The 21,272-nt window shown below is 30.7% G+C and overlaps 1 protein-coding gene across 1 annotated transcript in view; it reads left to right on the plus strand.

The window, feature by feature from the left end:
* LOC105204975 (suppressor of lurcher protein 1) overlaps positions 1-21,272 on the plus strand; it is a 486,519-nt gene that overhangs the window by 269,362 nt on the left and 195,885 nt on the right. Inside the window, exon 6 of the mRNA XM_026137763.2 lies at positions 20,418-20,477. Within this exon, the coding sequence (XP_025993548.2) occupies positions 20,418-20,477 (60 nt within the window). The remainder of the gene's footprint in view (positions 1-20,417; positions 20,478-21,272) is intronic.

The raw sequence follows: 21,272 nt of genomic DNA on the forward strand, positions 1-21,272 counted from the left end.
TATTTTAAAGATTTAAATAAATTTTGGTAATAATAATGTTAATGTTTTTGTAGTTGTTTTTTTATAAAACTTTATATGCTTTAAATGCTATTAAATGGTTATTTTAGAAATATGTAATAATATCAAGCTCAAATACAAACAAAAATTTTTATCCGTTCCAGAAGCCGATATATCGATCTTGGAGTTATCTTTCTCGTAGATCGGTGTAACGACATACAAAATTTTAAATTCCAAACTGCAAAATTTGTCCGAAAACAAACGGTCGTGAAGTTAAACTTATGCTCATCTTTTGCTGTCAGATTGCCCGCACGCGCAGATCCTGCTGTTTCAGCCGCCAAACTGCTGTCTTAGGACCAGTTTCACATCCTCCGATTAACTTAATCGACCGATTGTCAACCGTGATTGGTTATTTCTAGTCGAATCAATTCTACTGAACTACAAATGCAATTGGTGAACTATATTGGAACACAACTATAACATTTCAATAGATTCTATCGGCAGATTTTGAGCTTCGTGCGTTTACAAGTCATCGATTCGTATACATTTTGTATAATACACAATCTTGCGCTGCGCGTTTACTTGTTGCGAGATACTATCAATCTTTTGATGATACGTTGATAGAGCATTATGTTGATAAGTCAATGATACAACAAATCACTCACTGTCAATATACAGCTGGTAATGCTATCTGGCATCAAAAATGTAAAAAATGTTTGCAACATTTTCTGAAAGCGATTATCTCTGAATAAAAAATTTTATAGTATTGTAGGAGGATAGATATTTAACGGATAAAAGAGACAAAGATCGGAGATCGATTGTTATTGGTCGACAATCGTAACGAACTGCCGCAATCTTATGTGTTTTTAAAATTGAGGAAAGCGCGAGCAGCAGTCCGCTGTGAATCGTAGGCCGATACAGAGTTCCACATATTCCGGCACAAGATAGAGTATATTGAAATTCGGAGCTAGCCATGAGTTCAGAATTCCACGCGTTCGGAATTTTTTTTATATGCAAAAACAATGAAAGTTATTGAAAGACAATTTTTGCTATTGTGTTAACGACTGAAGCGACAGGGTTTGCTCTACATGTAATTTGGTAAATAATTAAATCAAATCATTTTACGAAATAATAGATTTCTCTTAACCATGTTAATATTTATTTCAATTCTATCCTTATTTTAATTTTAATATACCGCAGTATTATTATCATTATCCCGATGAGAACAGGTACGTGGAATCCACGTTCTTTCCACATGGATCATCCAAATGGAATCTACGTAACCAATCGAGTGATGGTCCACTCAAGAACTAGAATTCACATCGAAATCTAATCAATGTTTCAAATTCTTCTATGAATTTCGTTAAAATATTTGCATAAATATTATATTACTACACCACATAATCCCAACAAGCAATACAAAATATTTTAAAAAACATTTTCTTGCAATAAAAAAATTTCATATTCAAGAAATTTTTTCTTCGAAAATTTTCAAGCGGAATTTACCAAGTCGTGACTCAATGAACGATGCTTAACCTTTGCGACTGTTGCGAACTGATCCCTCACAATGGTCTGTGAACACTTTGCGCTAATACGTATATATAACTGATAGATCAGGTCAATATATGATATTGAAAAGATGAAACATGTATAATTGAATATTATTTATATAAACATATATAAAATTATAGTTTTTTACTATTTTCACAAATGCGGAATAGCATCTGGAATAACTTTTCTGTTATTTGTTTAAATAAGAATGCAAGTAGAAAATATATGTCAATATAATACAATAATTAAATTAAATATGAAAAAAATTTTATTAAGAAAACATTTAAATAATATTGTTTGCTCATTGGGATGTAGATCGAGGTTTCTTCATTCATAGATCTATTTAGTCTTAATCGATAATATTTATGTTTTTCAATAGTACTGTGTTCAAGAAAGAATTCTTGGACTTCAAATTCAAAAGAACACAAGCATAAGTTTCAAATATAGTAATTCATATGTGCTGTTCAAAAATACAAGCATTCATAGCTAAATAAAGTAACCTTACACATGAAAAAATTACTCACGTGAATTCTATGTTGCTATCTCCTATTTTTATCTTCTTTAAATTTAATCAATAAGTAAATTTAAATAAAATTTCAATAAAATAAATTAAATAATAAATTAATTAATTAATAAAATAAATTTATTCAATTCTACGTTTATTGTACAGCACAAGTCGATGTGAATTTATTCTCATAAAATCCACATTGCTGTCACCTTAATCTCCGTCAAATTTCATCAGTAATTCTACGTGGATGAAATGTATTAAAATCTACATGGAAGTGTTCACGTATAATTCATATGGATATCAAGTCGATGAAGTCCTATCCTCGAATTTTACATAATACACATGGATAGAACGTGGAACCTACGTATCTGTTCTCATCGGGATATTTTTGCTTTTAAGGCACATTGAGCAAAAACAAGAACACTTTTATAATATAAAATGGATCATTTTAATCAATCCAGTCAATTTTCTTCAAAATAATGAATAGTATAATACAAAACAATGTTTCAGATAAAAGTGGAATGGTTTGGAAAGAGGAAGTATTTCAGTCAAGTTACTTTTTCTAAGTAGAGGCGCCAAAAAGATATAAATAATTATCGTCATTTATTTAAATAAATTTGCCTACTTATCTTTATATAGTTCAATTCCTCTAGTCATTCTGCGTATAAAAATTTTAAAATAAAGTTATCGTAAACTTAATAATTTACAAGATATTTCCATTATTCTGACACAATTTGCGGTAAAATCTCACAAAATATCTCACAAATTATTAGTTCCTTTATAATTGTACCCTAATACTTTTTTACACAGAATATTGAAATGAACCAATTATTATAAAGAAAATATAGAGTTGCTTTTAAAATAATATGTAATTGCATAGATTTTTAATGGTTGTACCCACTTTTTACCATAGGAGCACGCATTTTTAATTTCTAATATAATATGTTAGAAATATTCGTTGGTAAATCATGCTCTTATGGTAAAAAGTGAATACAACCATTAAGAATCATCCTGTAGAATAAGTAACGATTTTGAACGTCATATTAAGGATTTATACGACTTTGAAACTTTTCTCACGTTAGCGCAGACTGTGACAAAATCGAATATGATTATTATCATTCAGACTGTATAATAAATTATTTGGCTAAAGTTTAGACATGTATGAAGTCTATACAAATGAAATAAATAAATATTCGCTACGGTTCTTCATTAATATTGATATTAGATTATTTTTATTTACACATAATAGTAATTATTCTGAAATAATGTCTTTGCGGTCTTGGCCGCGTCTCCGATAAAGATGTTGTCATCTCTCGATGCTAATCAGCGTAGAGAGTTGTTTTCGCGATCCTAATCGCGGGAGTGAGGATGCATATTTTTGTGATATGAAATAAGAGACCTAACCTGGATCCACTACCGTGTTCGCTGTCTCGCTTCCTCCCATATGCTCACTCGTACTGTGCACTCTGACTCTTTCCTGTATACTTCGCGTAATATACTCACGCAGCGTGGAGTGGAAGACCTAACACCGCTGTATTCACTGTTTCGCTCCCTCCTATATGCTCATTATTTTAATATTAATATATATACTCGACAGCAAAATTAAGGGATTACCTATTCTGATTCCAAAAAATAGGCGTAATTCAAAAGAGTGTAACTTTATCAAAAATAATCGCAAAAAAAATTTTAAAGAAAGCATTTTAAAGCTTGAAATCTCTAGTTTTGAGATTGATAAGTCATTAAACAATTTACAGATTGTTTACGATGTTACGCGGATTCAAATGGAGATGCGTCAGAATTTTTTTACAAAATTTGCAAAGATTTACGACACAAAATAAAAATTGCATGAAAATACGGTTTAGAGCATTCGAAAGCGTGAATCTTTACATTTAATTTGCGTATTTGTTGAGCGTTGTACGATATTTTTTCACTGAGTTAGACAACACTGAAGCAAAAATGGTTCTTTTTTGCTTCAATGTTGAATAATTCAATGAATAAAAATTATACAACACTCAACAAATACACAAATTAAAGATAAATGTTCACGCTTTTAAATGCTGTAAACCGCATTTTTGTGGAATTTTTACTTCACGCCGTGGAGTTTTGCAAAGTTTGTAAGAAAAATCCGATAAATGTTAAAATCTTATAAAAATATTGCCAAGTTGTACAGCGTGAAATAAAAATTGCACACAAATGCAGTTTACAGTATTTGAAAACGTGAATCTTTACCTTTAATTTGTGTACTTGTTGAGCAGTGTACATTATTCATTAACTTTTATATTACATTTTTTTCATTTACACATATTGACAATTCACCTACAATAATCACCTTATTTATGTAAATATAGTCACTCTATATATCTTTCATGAATATTATTTATGTATATTATATACATACATGTATATGTATATTATATAGATATACAGAAATAATATTCACAAAAAATATATACGAGCAGTATGATTATGCTTGTGTAAATGAGATGTGGTTATTGTAGATGAATCGCCAATACGCGTAAATAAAAATGATCTAATATGAATGTTGATGAAGAACCGTAACAAAAATAAATTTTTGCTATTTTATTCGTACAGATTTTAAACATGTCTGAACTTTAGCCGAATAACGTATATACCCTATGATCAGAAAGTACCGGGAATTTTTTATTTAAAAGTACCGCGCATGCGGGAACCGGTTTATTTTTTTTTTTATGTTGGTACGACCTTAAGACGCACATCTGTCAGGTTTTAGTGCCATCCGATCATTAGTGTCTGCCTGGCGTTTGTTTACATCAGTCAACTTTTTTCATTTTGCCGCATTTTACCACGAATAATTTTGTTGAACAAAGAGTTTGTTTGAAATTTTGTGTTGCGAACGAAATTTCGTGTGCCGATGCACTGAAAATATTGCAAAAAGCATTTTGCGAATCTGCTCTATCAAAAACAAGAGCATACGAGTGGTATAAAGACTTTAAAAGTGGTCGTACAGTGGTGGAAGATTTCCCTCGTTCCGGACGTCCATCGACGTCGAACACCGATGAAAACGTGAAGAAAGTGAAAGAAATGGTGCTTGAAAATCGTCATACCAGCTTAAGAGAGATGTCTAGTGAACTTGGCATTGCATATGGAACGGCACAGCATATTGTGGTTGATGTTTTGGGTATGGATTCTTGGATTTTGCATGATGATAACGCACCATCGCACCGAGCCCGAATTGTACTGAATTATTTGACCAAACATCAAGTAAATACCATCAAGCAAGCACCGTATTCACCTGATATGGCCCCGTGCGACTTTTTTTTGTTCCCCAAGTTGAAGTTGCCACTTCGTGGAAAGAGATTTCAGTCGATCGAGGAGATCAAAGAGAATGCGACGAGGGAACTAAAGGCCATCCCTTCGTCGGCCTACCAGGGATGCATGGAGGACTGGGTCAAGCGTTGGCACGTTGTGTGTTGCTTCAGATGGATCATATTTTGAAGGAGATAAAATAAATTTGCCTGATATTTAACTCTATTTTGTTTTATTTAAAAATTCCCGGTACTTTCTGATCATAGGGTATAATCTGAATAATAAAGTCAAACGTATTTTATTCTGGCAAAATATGTCAGAACAATGCAAATATCTCGTAAATTATTAAGTTTTCGATAACTTTATATTAAAACTTTTGTATACAGAAAAATTAGAGAAATTAGACTATATGAAAATAAGTAGGCAATTTTATTTAATGACGATAACCACTAATATCTTTTTGGCGCCTCCACTTAAAAAAAGCAACTTGACTAAAATACTTCCCCTTTCAAAACCGTTCTACTTTCATCTGAAACATCTTTTTGTACTATTCATTATTTCAAAGAAAATTGACTGCATTGATTAAAATAATCCATTTTATATTACAAAAGTTTTTTTATTTTTCCTCTACGTGCTTTAGGAGCAGAAATATAATGTTAATAAATACAATACTGTAGTATATTAAAATTATAATAACAATAGAATTGAAATAAATATTAAGATGGTTAAGGGAAATCCATTATTCCGTAAAATTGTGATTTAATTATTCAGCAAATTACTTCAGTCTTTAATAGCAAAAATTATCTTTCAACATCTTCAATTGTCTTTCAACAATTTCAATTGTCTTTGCATTTAAGAAAACTCCGAACGCGTGGAATTCTAAACTAGCGGCTAGCTCCGAATTTCTATCTCGTATGCGGAACTGCAATGTGTATCAGCCTACTCACAACCGACTACTAGTCCCGTTTCCTCGATTTTGGAAACACGTAAGGTCGCGGCAGTTCGTTACGATTGTCGACCAATAACAATCAATCTCCGATCTTTGTTTAAGGATGCTGTGGCTATACAATTCCAGACAAAGTTTACTTAAATTTAAAATTGATGACATTCTATATTTTTAGACTTTAAGACGTGCACTATATGTGTTCATATCATGTATAGGATTTAAATAATGCCAGTTAATGATATTTAACACTACAGAGGAATATATTTGTATATTTTGCAATTTTTGCGATTGTCATCAAAAAACTTTTGAACATGAAGTTTACTTAAAATCAACTGCAAGAAATGAAAGAACTAGGCCCATGCCGTATTGATAATATTTAATGTATATCAGGTATCGAATGGTACTTAAAAATCCATAAGATACTAAAATAAATATCATAACATAATATTTGCTCTTCTAATACTTTATACAAGTCAAAATAAAATGTAATTATGTAGCGTGTTTATGTAGCCCATTCGAAATTTTGCGTCGTTTTATCATTGATATTTTAATAACGAGTAGTAAATCGATAGAAATCTTTTTTAAAATATTGTTTATTATTTTATTTACTTATAAACAAAGTTTCAGAATATTGGCAATGTTGCTTCTTTATAATTTCGTTGATATAAGTGGAAATGTAAAGCTACACCATAAGAATATATACAAAATTTAAAGTTGAATAACTCGTGAACAAGGATTGACTTCAGATTTTAAACATGTGTTCAAATAACATTAACAGAAACGATTTATCAAATTTTCAAGGCATTGTCAATATAAGAAGATTACCGCCAGTACATCTTTAAGAGATGATCTTCAGAAAATGTACTTTTCACGTTTTTGATGCCAGATAACATTTATAGCTACATGTTGACAGTAAATGAGTGATTCGCTGTATTGACTTATCAACATAATGCTACATGAACGTATCATCAAGTGATTGATAGTATCTTGCAGCTATAATAAGTAAACGCGCAGCGCGTAACCGTGTATAATATTATATATACAATAAATTAATGACTTGTGCACGAAACTCAACATCTGCCGATAGAACCTACTGACATGTTGCAGTTGTGTTACAATATATAGTTCACGTTACGTATAAGTACAACAAATTTTCAGTAATGGCAGTGTATATCAGAACATTGCCTATTGGCTAATTTTACAACCTGCGGTTAACTTAATCGGCTGATTTTTCTGCTGGAATTGCGCATGGGAGCAATCTGACAGCAAAAGATGAATACAAGTTTAACCTCAGGACCATCTGTTTTCGGACAAATTTTGCAGTTTTCAATTTAAAATTTTATATCTCATTGCATCGATCTACGAAAAAGGTAACTCCTATATATCGGCTTTCGGTTCTCTGGGACAAATAAAAATTTTTTATTGAATTTAAGCTTTATATTATTATATATTTCTAAAATAACCATTTAATAGCATTTGCAGTAAGAAGTTTTATAAGAAACTACAAAAACATTATTAATATTATTACTATCAAAATTTATTTAAATCTTTAAAATATCGGCTTTCGGTTCTCTGGAGATTAAAAAAGATTCAATTTTACGTCACTAATTCTAACCCTTTTTTAAATACAAAAGGAATATTTTATTTTAAATTGACTGTTCACTAATAATTTATAAAGAATTTGGAAAGATAAATTCTTTTCTATCCCTATCGATAGATCTGTTGAGTTTGATTGGTACTATAAGCCGACGTTCTCAGAGCAGTATCTTAATTTTCACTTTTGGCACTCTATCTTACAGAAACGTAGAGTTGTTATGAATCTTGTAGATCGAGCGTATATCAGAACATTTCTTTTGTCTCACCCAAAACTCCAAAGAAGAATTTAGTATTCATTGTTAGTATTTTTTTTAGATAATATCTATCCTTTGTATTTTATTTTTAATATTATTTGCGAATGACTTAGATGCCTCTTTTCAATGAGATCTAAAAAAACAAGATTCGGGCGATACATTAGAAGAAAGAATAAAACCGCTTGGTTTACTGTTCCGTATTTTTCTTTAATATCTGACAGATTCAAAAATATTCTTAGAAATTCTGACATGAAAACAGCTTTTTATAGTTTGAACAAATTGTTTGGTACACAATGATTTGCGCTGGACACCAATCGCGATGATCCCACTATTCTTTTTCTTCGTCTCGTTTCGGGGAAATGCCGTGTTCCGAGAACAATAATGCGTAGGGAGATAAGCCAATGATCGCTCTCGAGATTTTCTCGATACTCACTCCTGCTCCAAACTTCGAACGAACAACACTGTTTGGGCATCACAACAATCGGCGAGCGCACGCAACGAACCTGTAATTCACTCAACAGCACTTCACAATAAATCTTGATCTTAAGAAATAAATTTGTTGCATATGTAACGTGGAATTTCCCGTCACATCCTTAGCGAGGCAATACAGAAACTACAGAAAGAACATCCTTTAGCAATAACTCGCATTTACGCATACGAACATTTTCGTACACAAACTTTCTAAATTCATTAAAGTTCAGAAGGATGCTCTTCCATTTTCTTCTTGTAAAAATATAATCTACAAAATCTCTTGTCAAAATTGTGGCGCGTCATATGTGGGACAAATCTTGATGAGAACAGGTACGTGGAATCCACGATCTTTTCATTTGGACCATCCAAGTGGAATCTACATAACCAATCAAGTGGATGGTCCACTCAAGAACGGTACTAGAATTCACGTCGAAATGTTTGATGTTTCGAATTCTTCTATGAATTTCTTCGAAATATCCGTATAAATATTATATTATTACACCACATAATTTCAATAACAAAACAATATTTTTTTAACATTTAAAAAAATATTTTTCACAAAAAAAAACGAACATTTGCTCTCGGAAATTCCCGAGCGACCACCCATCCCAAATTGAGACCACGCTCGACGCTGCTTGACTTCCAAGATCGCTGCAAACTGGATTCCTTGTGATGACCTTTGTACTAATACGTGTATATTAACTAATAAATTTAGTGAATACATATTATTGAACCATGTATAATTAAACCATATTATATATATATATATATATATATATATATATATATATATATATATATATATAATATGGTTTATATATTATATATGGTTATATATATATATAACCATATTATATATATTATATATATATATATAATATGGTTATATATATATATAATTCTAGTTTTTTTTTACTGATTTTTATAAATGCGGAATAATATCTGGAATAACTTTTCTGTTATTTGTTTAAATAAGAATGCAACCAGAAAATATATGTCAATATAATATAATAATTAAGTTAAATATAAAAAAAATTTATTAAGAAAACATTAAAAAACTTTTAAAAAATATTATCTGCTCATTGGGATGTAGATCGAGATTTCTTCATTCATAGATCTATTTCGTCTATCGATAATATTTATGTTTCTCAACACAGTACTGTGTTCAAAAAAGAAATCTTGGACTTCAAAATCAAAATAAAGAAATTACTCACATGAATTCTACACTGAAAAAAAAATTTAGTAATACCAATAAAAATTTACTTGATTGAAGTAAATGATTTCATTGAATAGTTGCAACAAAAGTATTAATTTGAATCAAAATATATAGCTTGTGTGGAATAACTAAATATTTACATAAATCAAGATAATATTTATTTCAACGAATATATATTAATCTAAACAAAATAAATATTGTTTTGTCTCAAAAAAATATATTTAAATTGAAAAAATATATACTTAAAATAGATAAATATTTTTCCGGAAATAAGAAACCATGTATTAAATAATGAATCCAGTGCAATAAACATTTTGTTGAATCAAAAAAATTAGATCTTGTTTCAAGATATGCATTTCTTAGATTTAATAAATAACAAATTTAAAAAAAAATAATTATTTACTTGAAAATGCAAAATCATTCCGTTTGATAAATTAAAAAATGTAATGAATATATACTTAATTATAATATATAATTCGTTTATTTAAAAGTATCAGATCTCGTTTCAAGATATGCATTTCTTAGATACTAAATATAATAATTTAAAAAAATAAATATTTATTGAGAGTGCAAAATCATTCTAATTAATAAATTAAAATTTAATGAATATGTGCTTAATTATAGTAAATATTTCGCAACTGTACTAAAGCGTGATTGAGCATTAAACTTAAATGCATGTACTATTATTTTTGATGATGCGAAGTAGGTTATTAATGCTACGTTCTGTTTCACGGATAACGCGCATGGCACATTATTTTATTTTTGTAATTCCCCAAATGTTAAACAAGGCCGAAATGATACATCATACGCATCATGCGTGAAATGGAACGTAGCCTCAGAGTCTACAAAAAGGTGGAAAAAAAATTTTTACCACTAAATGCTCGAAGAATCGTTTTACTCATCTCCTTATATTATTATAGAGGCTGCATTTAATTCCTTAGAAAGCGCGCCATCTGTTGGTCGCGCGACTTGCTAAAATTATTATTTTCTAATGTTAAATTAATAATTTTTTTTGTCCAAGTAAATATTTTGTATATATATTTATCGATATTAAATAATTTATTTACTGAATAAAAATAAATATCTCCTGACTCAAAAATAATAATTTCTTTGATTCCAGGAAATATTTATTTACAATTATAAAAAAGTATATTTTTAGTTTTAAAACACCACGATTTTGGTCCAAGATAATATTCTCTTAAATTAAGTAAATGATTTTGTAGTTAAATTTTTCAAAAAAACAAAGTTTTTATTTAGTTTATTCAAACTTTATTTAACAGTATTTATTCAACAATATTTACTATAATCAAAGAAATATATGTTTCATATATATAATTAATTTAAGATATTTTTTAGGAAATAAATAACTTCAAATAAAGAAAGATTTATGAAAACAGAATAAATATTTTGTTATTATAAGTGAATATATGATTGCTTTTAGTATTCAATATTAGTACATGGGTTTGAAATAAATAAATATTGTTTTTGTTTAAATATTGTTTTTATTTAAAAACTAAATTTAAATAAATATTTATTAAAAATTGGCTCCCACTTTTAAATAAATGTATTTACTTCATCTAAGAAAATTATTTAACAATTTTAAGAAAATATTACTTGGCTTCAAATAATGTTTACTTAAAGTGAGTAAATTTTTATTAAGGAAATAATTTACTTAATCACAAATAAATATTAACTTGGAAACAGATCAATTTGTTTAAATTAAATAAATATTTACTTGATTCAAGTAACTAGATTTCAAGTTATTATATTTACTTGAATCGAGTAAATTTTTTTCTGTGTATGGTGCTATCTCCTATTTTTATCTCCTTAAATTTAACTAATAATTCTACGTGAATTGTACAAGATAAGTCAATGTGAATTTATTCTCGTGAAATCCACATTGCTGTCACCTTAATCTCCGTCAAATTTCATCAGTAATTCTATGTGGATGAAATGTATTAAAATCTACGTGGAAGTAGATTTTCACAGTCTGAGCTATATTCAATGTTTTCGAGCTTAACGATTCGTACATTTTGATGCATCTTCTCGACGAGGAAGCTCTACACCTCAACATTAGCAGCTTCTACTTGTGCAATTCTACTGTTAATTTTTGCTGAAGATAGCTTGAAGGAAGAGCCAAAACGTTCATGATAATAAATTTATGTAACTATGTAATTTAATTTTGTTACTATTTTGCGCACCATTAATTGCGTCTGACTCGTATCGTCGTATTTTCTCTTTTTTTATTTTATTGAACTTTTCACAAATCTTAATTATTATTTTTAATTTAAAAAAGTTTCAATAAAATATATAACATTTAATCTCAAAGAATTAAAGAGGAAACAGAAATAAAAAAGTCTTATTGAAATAAAAAATTTTTAATCAAATTTAAAAAAAAAAACTTGGCGTTGCTACAATAGGTGTCTAAATATAACCTAAATATAATGTTGTAGCATATAATAGTAATAGTTAACTTAAAAAATTATAATGATTTACAATATTATACTTGTAAAAGAAACAAATGTTAAAGAAATTTAATCTTTAATTTACTTAGCATAATCATTTTTATAACGCATATCTTACAAGTGTTACATTTATCACATTCTTTCTTATATCAATTTTTTTCATTGTTCGTTTTATCTAGCAGCGCCAAATTTTTGTAGTTTAAAAATTTTTCATTTTAATACAACTTTTTCATTTCTGTTTTATTTTTAATTTGTTGAGATTAAATGTTATATATTCTATTGAAACTTTTTCAATTAAATAGGTTCACTTGGATTAGAGCAGAAAGATTTTTCAATGAAAATACAATAGATATTACCACTTGAATTTCATTTAAAAATTAATTAAAGATACCACTAGTTGGGTTTTATTAAAAAGATAAAATAAAAATAATTATACTGTCACTTGCACTTTATTTATTAAAAGTAGTACAGCAGTTATTTCAAAGAGGCATATATTCTCTTTATAATTGGCATAATTTAAAGATTTCATACATTTTTTTAGAGAAATACATTTAGATTGGATAAAACTTAAGATATTTATTTTTATATAAATACCACTCAGGTTGAAATAGGAAGATTTTTCAATGATAACAGAGATAGTATCACTTATTGTTAGTAAGTGTTATTAGAATATTCATACAATTTCATGCAGTTTAATAATCGTATATTAGTTGTTTCAATGAATCTATGTGTATTCTAAATACTGAAAATAAGACATTACATATTACATTGTTACGAGTGCTGCACATCAAATTTTCCAAGTGATATAACATATGATTGATACAATACACATGAATATGAAGTTAATTAGACCGAATGCGCATTATTAAAATTTTAATTGACAACTATTCAGGAAATCTGTCATATCGCGGTAATCATGAGTACAGCCATAGACTTAGGAAACTATAGACCGAGTGTAAACTGCTATCTTAGACAAGAGAAGGTGTGATAATCGACGTAAGGGGAAAAACGCACATAGCTTATGGGTCATAGAACAAATAGAGGATAACTTCAGTTAGACTCGGAAATATTCGGCACGTTCACGCATACGTGAAGCCGAATTTATTCTCTATTTCCCCTTATCGCGTTTATCACCATCTCCGCAAGCGTACGCTCGGGGTGTGAGTACAGCCATGTTGCAACACATGATCACATGAATATGGCCATGATGCAAGCGCCACTCTGTGACGAAAACGTGTACTTGACAAAATTTGCTTGGCGACATATAGTAACGTTTCTTACACATGAAAATTTCGAGATTTAGACTTTGCATCGTGTTATCTACGCTCAGAGGGCACGGAGAGAAAAAACAAAAGCACTTTTATCGTGTAATTTTCCCCAAGCTATTATTTGAGACTACTCAGAATTTGATCGGGTCAGCCGTTACTGAGATCTGATAATTTCGTATACTTGGAAGTCGCTGAGTCGTGTAAAAAGTTTCTTCGCTAATGCATTCACTTGGCGCGAGATGCGACTGTGTCTCTTGATATTCAAATTACTGGTTTTCAAAATAATTCCACTTGATGCAGGTTTTTTTTTCCCAAAATATATTCCTATGTAGTGAACAAAGTGCTTTATTTTATAAGATATGTTTATTTGTGGGCCCTCTCACTTTTTCTTCTGCGCTATCTCTTGCTATAATGGTAAGATATTTTTGCGATCGTACAATTAATTTTATATCTTTGTTGAGGACCGAGTTAGAAATTGTGCAAGGCCTGTAATTTATTACTTCCATAATTGTTTGCTGCTGTTCAAGGTTGTATGTCTGTTCTTTTACCATAAATTCGTAAAATTCCATAGCCAGTACGTCAACTCTTCGGCGGAAATCATGGGCAGTTTCTTCGTTCTTTTGTTTAAGCGAATTAAATTTTACTTGCAGGTGGATTATACTGCACTTGCTTAGATACTCTTTCTCTCTCGAGCGCATCTCTCAGTTGTTCGTAATTACAAACGTCACGAGTAAAAATCAAGCAATGCTTTCCCTTTAAATTTAGTGCATACAACAGCATTAAGTAAGGTAGACTCTTTGGCTGGATCAATGTTTTTCATAGCGTAATTGCTTGCGTTTAGAAATTCTTGGACACGACTTTGCGCCAAATTCCAGGATCATGTCCCGCGCTTCCTTTAATCAAAGATAATTTCGAGGTGCTTCGGTCCAGTTACAGATATCTTCTTGCGTGCGTCTGTATGAGATATTGGTGCTATAGCTTTTGCAATCACGGCCTGTTCAGTGTCGTTCACTTAGATGTGCATATTACGAATGGATACACTCTATCAAACGATCCCATGGATTCGGAGATCTTTCAGTTCGTACAGGAATTCTTCTAGCACGGAGGATTTTCCTAATTTGACTAGAGCCTCTTTAGAAATTTTAGGCATTCGCACTTTTGCAGGCATGTGGCGTTGTGTTATTTCTACACGGTCGTTTTCGTGACTCTCTTTATTTTGTAGAGTTTCTTGCAATATTTAATTTACGTTTTGTGCCATTTTATTAACTCATTGTTGATAAATTTCTTCAGGATCAAAAGTGTCACTATCGTAATACGTTAGAGAACGTTTGCGCCTGAGGCTCACTTAGCTAAACGTTTTACTGAAATATGATCTTGCTCGTTTGTTAGTCAGTTGAGCATCGTTTATGTCTGTTACAAGTAAGTCGGATCTAAATCATTGAAGGAAAATTTGCGTTCTGTTGTAACGTTTACCGGCAAAGTTGCTTCTCCATCGCTTGATTCTCATGACGCTAAAGTTCTATTTACTCGCGTTATTATTTTTTCTAACGCGTCGGTCGCGATTTTCACGGAAGTTCGCGGGTTTGAATTAAACGTGCGTCACGCCGTTTCACTCAGTAACCACGATCGATTCGAGGACGGCGCTTTCAGTTTATCGGACATTTGCGTCACAAATTAATACAATAATTCTGACTTACAATACTACGAACATTCGCATGTTGCCCTTAACTCGTCTAGCTCGGAATTTCCATGAAGGCTTGTTCCTGCTGGTGGCAGTTGTTCGTGCAACTTTTCCCTTCGTGGCTGTACTCGTTATACTCGTAGGACGTTTCGTCAACATCTCCGATCCCTGCAGTCCCTTTGGTATGTGTCGGTGACTCCGGGAGTTGATCACTGTGTAGATTGTTTCCTTCACGTGCGACCCTCGGCTTATCAGTCCTCGCTGCGGCTTCATTTTTGCCCGTTGTATATATTTTTCTCTCGACTGAGAGACAAAGGAGGAAAGTATTTCTGTTATCCATTACTGTAGGCTTACAGGTCTTATAGTCTCTTCCTCGGTGGCGAAATTGGGGTCTCCTTAGGATTCCTTTCAGATTGCAATGGTTTATCTCGGCAAACATAGCTTCATTGATCCCACCGCTGCCACCAATTTTGTTGTACCACCGGGTGAAACAAAATGATATTTTTGGGCTTTGTTCCGTCCAAAGAGTTGGAATCCTCGAGGAGATCGCTGAATGACACTTGGGGTTGCGAAGAACACTCCGTCTTGATTTTGACAATTTATTTACTCATGTAATAATGTGGCTGACGGGTCACGTTTTGTACACTTACACTCCGCCGCTGGAAGTGTCGGATGACGGTCTTATCGCAGAGCGCATAACGTGCCGTACGTCAAACTGTAATGAAGAAAACTCCCGCTTCCCACTATTAGGCAATTAAATGTATATTATCATTAATCACAAATTGTGATTGAGCCCTCGGTATGATTATTTATAGTCATTGCTGTGTCAACCGCGCGCGGCTCTAGTTGCTCGCGCAATTAAAAAATGCGCAGTCTTGCATTTCCGGCGTAACGAGAGCTCGTGACGTAATCGTTACTATGCCGAAATGCAAGATGATTACGGTAGTTACTAAAGTTATAACAATTTTTTAATTTTTTATAACTTTGTTATGAAAATGTTACTTAATCTGATACGAATTTATTTGCAAGCGTTCAATCTTTACGTCAACATTTTTTGCCCATATCGCTCAACGTTTATGATTTTTGGAAAATACTTTTATAATTGTATATTGTTTCGATGACGATTGGAATTTTTGCGAAGTTTTGCGAAGCATACATCTATATAAAACTTAAATTGATTATATTACACTGTTACATATATATGAACACATTCTACTATTCATGAAAAAGCGGGATGGCCTATATTTCCCTCTCACTCGCAAAAATTTGATGAAATAAAACCAGTCTCTAATTAAATGGTCTCTAACTCTTATAACTTTTTTGTACAAAATAAATAGGATAAATTGGGGTATTATGGCCAAAAGATGGCCATAGTCTATAATTTCTCCAATAATTGTTAAATAGTGCATTACTCATTTTGAAAGGTAATCAATATTTTCAGTAATTTATATGCGTACACTATTCGGAATAATCATATTCTGAATATTATATAATACTTTTACTTTTGACTACCTGCAAAGTTTTGCATGTGTTTTCTAAAAGCTGCTAATAACGTCGAACAAATTGCAATTAACCGTAATCAACATTATGTGTGTAATAAAGGAATCTAAATTGTAACGTGACTTATAATTTATACTTTCACTTTCATTATTTATTTAAATACACTGTGATCATCTTTTTCTACAATTGCGGCAAGATAACCCATTTTATATTTCATACATTGTTTTTCTTTAAATTGTAGTAATTTGTTTCGTTTTTTTACTTTAAAAAAATTATAATTATTATATTATTATTGCAATATCAGATTTTAATTTTTATATTACTATTGCAATATTATAATTACAACTAAATTACATATAATTATATATATATATATATATATATATATATATATATATATATATATATAATATATGCGTTGGTCATCAATAAAATATGCATTGGTCATCTTATCAAACTTCTAAAAAAAAGATAACTATAGTATTATCAAACAGCCTACATATTTTATGTTAAATTAAACTGTAACATTTTCTAAAGTAATAAATAAAATTTATAATTTTATATATTTAGTATTATATATATATATATATATATATATATATATATATATATATAATACTAAATATATAGAGTTATAAATTTTATTTATTACTTTAGAAAATGTTACAGTTTATGTTGAACATAAAATATGTAGCCTGTCTGATAATACTATAGTTATCTTTTCCTTAGAAGTTTGATAAAATGGCCAATGCATATATTATAGGGGAGAGGGGAGTAAGATAACTTCAAGGTTTGTCGATATTTGCTCATTTCTGTGGTAATGTAAAAATAACTATCAATTTTTTTAAATGCACTAAAACCTTGTTTATAATCAATAAAAATTAGAAGTTATTAAATAAACTAGAATTTTTTAAAATTTAAATTATTTTAGGACATGTCAATTTTGTCATCTTATCCCCAAATGCGGGTATAATGACTTTTAATACCGAATAAGGTAAAAAACAATCAAATAAAGTTAAAAATGTACTCTTATAAATAAAAAAGATTTATTATAATATAACAATCTTATATAATTTTGATATTGCAACGTAGTTAGAGAGAATGTAAATAAAACAAAAAATATTTATGTAATCTATAAAAATAAAATTATTAAAATTGTGATATACAGTACGATACATATTGCGATTAAAATTGCGTTATATATAGTCAAAATGCTATTAAAATCGAAAAAATTAATGCACAAATGTATTACCTTATCTATGCACAACTTTCGTCATCTTACTCCCAGTCGCCGTGTTTACTTGTTTATGAAAAAGTTAACAAAAAAGTAATAAATCGTTGTTGTCCAAATAACAGTAATGGTAACGTGTTACTTTATGAAATCACTGACGGTAAAGAGTTAAAAATTTTTACAAAAAGTAACAGTAACGCGTTATTTTTTTTAAGGTAACGTTCCCAACCTAGATTTCTAATAAGTTTTTTTTTAAACTTAATAGTATTATTAATTTTAAGTTTATTGAAGTATTATATCAAATATTATTAAAGAATAACAAAAATAAAAATCTATTTCTTATTTTAAAGAATTATAACCATTTCGCCCGAGTTTATCCTAATATTCTGTTGTAAAACCTTCACTTTTTCTTAACTCATCATTATTTTAGCCTTTAATATTCAGAGTACAGTTTACTTTTATTTACATAATAGGGTTTCTAGTTTCATGCTGCCTCTCTCAAATGTCGTAATTCACGTTACGTATCATTACATAGTTCATCTATTTCCGTGGATGTCTGATCTATGTACAACGATCAAAGGAAATAGTTAACGCAGCCGAGTCAGAACATCACTCAATCGTGATGAATTTAATCGCGGCGCCGGGTCAGTATGCGCGGATGTGATTTCCGTAGTATTGTGGCTTGCTGCTTAATTACAGTAATTGTATCAAAGTAGCGTGCGCAGCCCTATATGTCTAACAGTTATGTCAACGCAACGCCAGCCGCTATGCCAGCCACTATAAAGCCAACGGATACGTATACGCGCATACAGTCTATTCGCTAGGTATTCATGACACTCGCTCTATATTAGTATGCTACCCTGTTCTCGATAGCTCGATGGCCTTTGTCACTCCGTGATCGCTGCAAACAAGTCAGACAAGTCTTGCAACGATCATTCACATGTGAGAAAGGAACGTGACGGAAAGAAAGCAACGAAAAAGAGTACAAAATGTTTAATGAATATACTTCGGCTTTGCTTTCAAACGATATAAGTTCTTTTACGCACTGAGAGAATTTTGTATCAAAATAAAAAACTTTACTTGATTAAAAGAAATTACTTATTTGATTACTTCTAGCTAAACATTTATCCGAAAAAGATTAATGCATTTTATTGATTAAAAATGTTTTTTTTTTTTAACTGAAAAGCATACGCTTGACAAAAGAATTTAAGAATAAAAACAAAAAGACAAATGTTGAACACAAAGAAATATTTACCTTGTTGAACTTTTTTTTAAAGAATAATGTCCAAAATTAAATAAATTGTTGTTTGAATTATTTCAAAAATCTAAATACTTTTAAGAAATTTTTAGATCAATATAAAATATTTAAATACGAATATTTAGATCAATTATAAACTTAGCCACAAATCTTTGCACTAGTATAATATTTAATATACTGTCTTTAAACACTTCATATATCTATCTTTATTTTCAGAGTTCAATTTTGGAGTTCAAAACATTACTTCATCATCATTTTATAAAAGCATAGTTGAGAAAGCGCATAATGCTATCTTTCCTATTCTATATGAGTTTTCTAATTACGAGAATTAAACTTCGCCACGTCCATCTGTTAATGCAGCATACCGCTCGCTGGATCTCATATATTACAAAAATTTGATTGCTTGAATAGAAAAATTATTTATTTAAAGCAAAAATATATTTAATATCTTGTCTGCAAATAAACAATGTATTTAAATTTAGAAAACAATTTATTTTTATCTGGTTTATTTATTAAACAAATAAAACTTTAACTGCAATTTTTATATTTAAAGAAATCTATTTCCTTCTTGTAAAAAAGTTGTTTGTTTATATTTACATTACAACATTTCAAATCAAAGAGATTCTTTTTTAAATAAAAAAACTCAATTTAAAAAAATCACTTTGTAGATTTAAAAAAATATTACTTCAAATGTGTTTTTTTTTTAATAATTCACAAATATTATTTTTACTGAGAACACGTTTCAAAGAAATACATTTTTTGTTTAATTTTAATAATTATTTTTCTCAGTGCAACATTTTCGGACTTTCTATCGTTTAACCTTTTTTTTGGAAAGAGATTTGGCCCCCTCACATTGTTCACAGCCGCCGCGCGCCGTCGTCGCCGCCGTCGCCGTCGTTTTAACAAATTCATACGCTAGGTGCGCTTATAATGAAATTAATTACAGCTCTCGCCCATCTTGTTTCATTAGTACCGTGGGGAATAAGATAAACCGCGTGCGTGTACCGTCGCGCAGTACCGCTCGGACAAAAAATGCATGTAATAATATTTCAGTATTCATAAAAATGCAAGCTTTAATATCGCGTGTTAAATAGGGCATTTATAATGACCTTCATGCGGTAGTAAGTGATGTTATAATGTATGTCCATCTGAAAATGCACGCAAAGCAACTTAAGTTAATCGTATTTCAGGTTGAAGGAAAGAATCCGTTTGGTCTTTGAGGAGATTTCCCTGCAAAAAGGAGATTTAAGGTGAGTATTACGTCTTTATTTTTTTTTCCTAACGCAAGCGAAACACGTGAAATACGCGTTGTGCCGAACGAGATGTAAGGGAGAATAATGGCAAAGGGTAAATAAACACGTGACAACAAATTAGAGATTAAATCGATTGTCCAAGACATTTTCAATGCACGTCGATCGTTATCATAAAATTTCTTTTCATCATAAACGATTTACAAATTTTTCCTTCCGGCGGCGCGGCGCATCCCGAAGTTGATAGATTTGCGGTAGCAACATTTGGGTGCATCCGCGGGAAAAGTTTGCCGTACGTTCTTCGCATATCCCGGATAGAAATTGAGTTCTGCAAGTTGCGAAAGAGAAAAAGCTGGGGAGATTTAGCGGGAGGGATCAAAGTCGCGAATTCACCAAGTATGACCGAGGCTGCCTCGTCTACGTAAAAGATGCGCCATTAAGCCCCGTCGGCTGGTAGGATAGCGCGACCTGTCGATTTAAAACTTTGAAACTACCGTCCGTGCGGCGCGGCGTGTTGAAAACAGCGCGTAACCGAAACCGCGAAAGGGATGTCCGGATGGACGTAAATGGGAGTAGAGGACTCGGAGACACATTCGAATGGCTGGCCTTCCCCATTCATGTGATAAGTAGAGCTTTGGACATTGTCGGTTTTCGTACATATTGGTTTACTTCAGAGATCCAGACCGAATCGAAGTCGAAAACCGTTCTATAACTTTTTTTTTTTTACGTGAACCGAAACCGAAACTAAATTCTGTAAAATTCGTAATACCGAACTTATAACCGAATCAATAAAAT

This window comes from Solenopsis invicta, chromosome 16, assembly GCF_016802725.1.
Source record: "Solenopsis invicta isolate M01_SB chromosome 16, UNIL_Sinv_3.0, whole genome shotgun sequence".
In the NCBI taxonomy this organism is placed as follows: domain Eukaryota; kingdom Metazoa; phylum Arthropoda; class Insecta; order Hymenoptera; family Formicidae; genus Solenopsis; species Solenopsis invicta.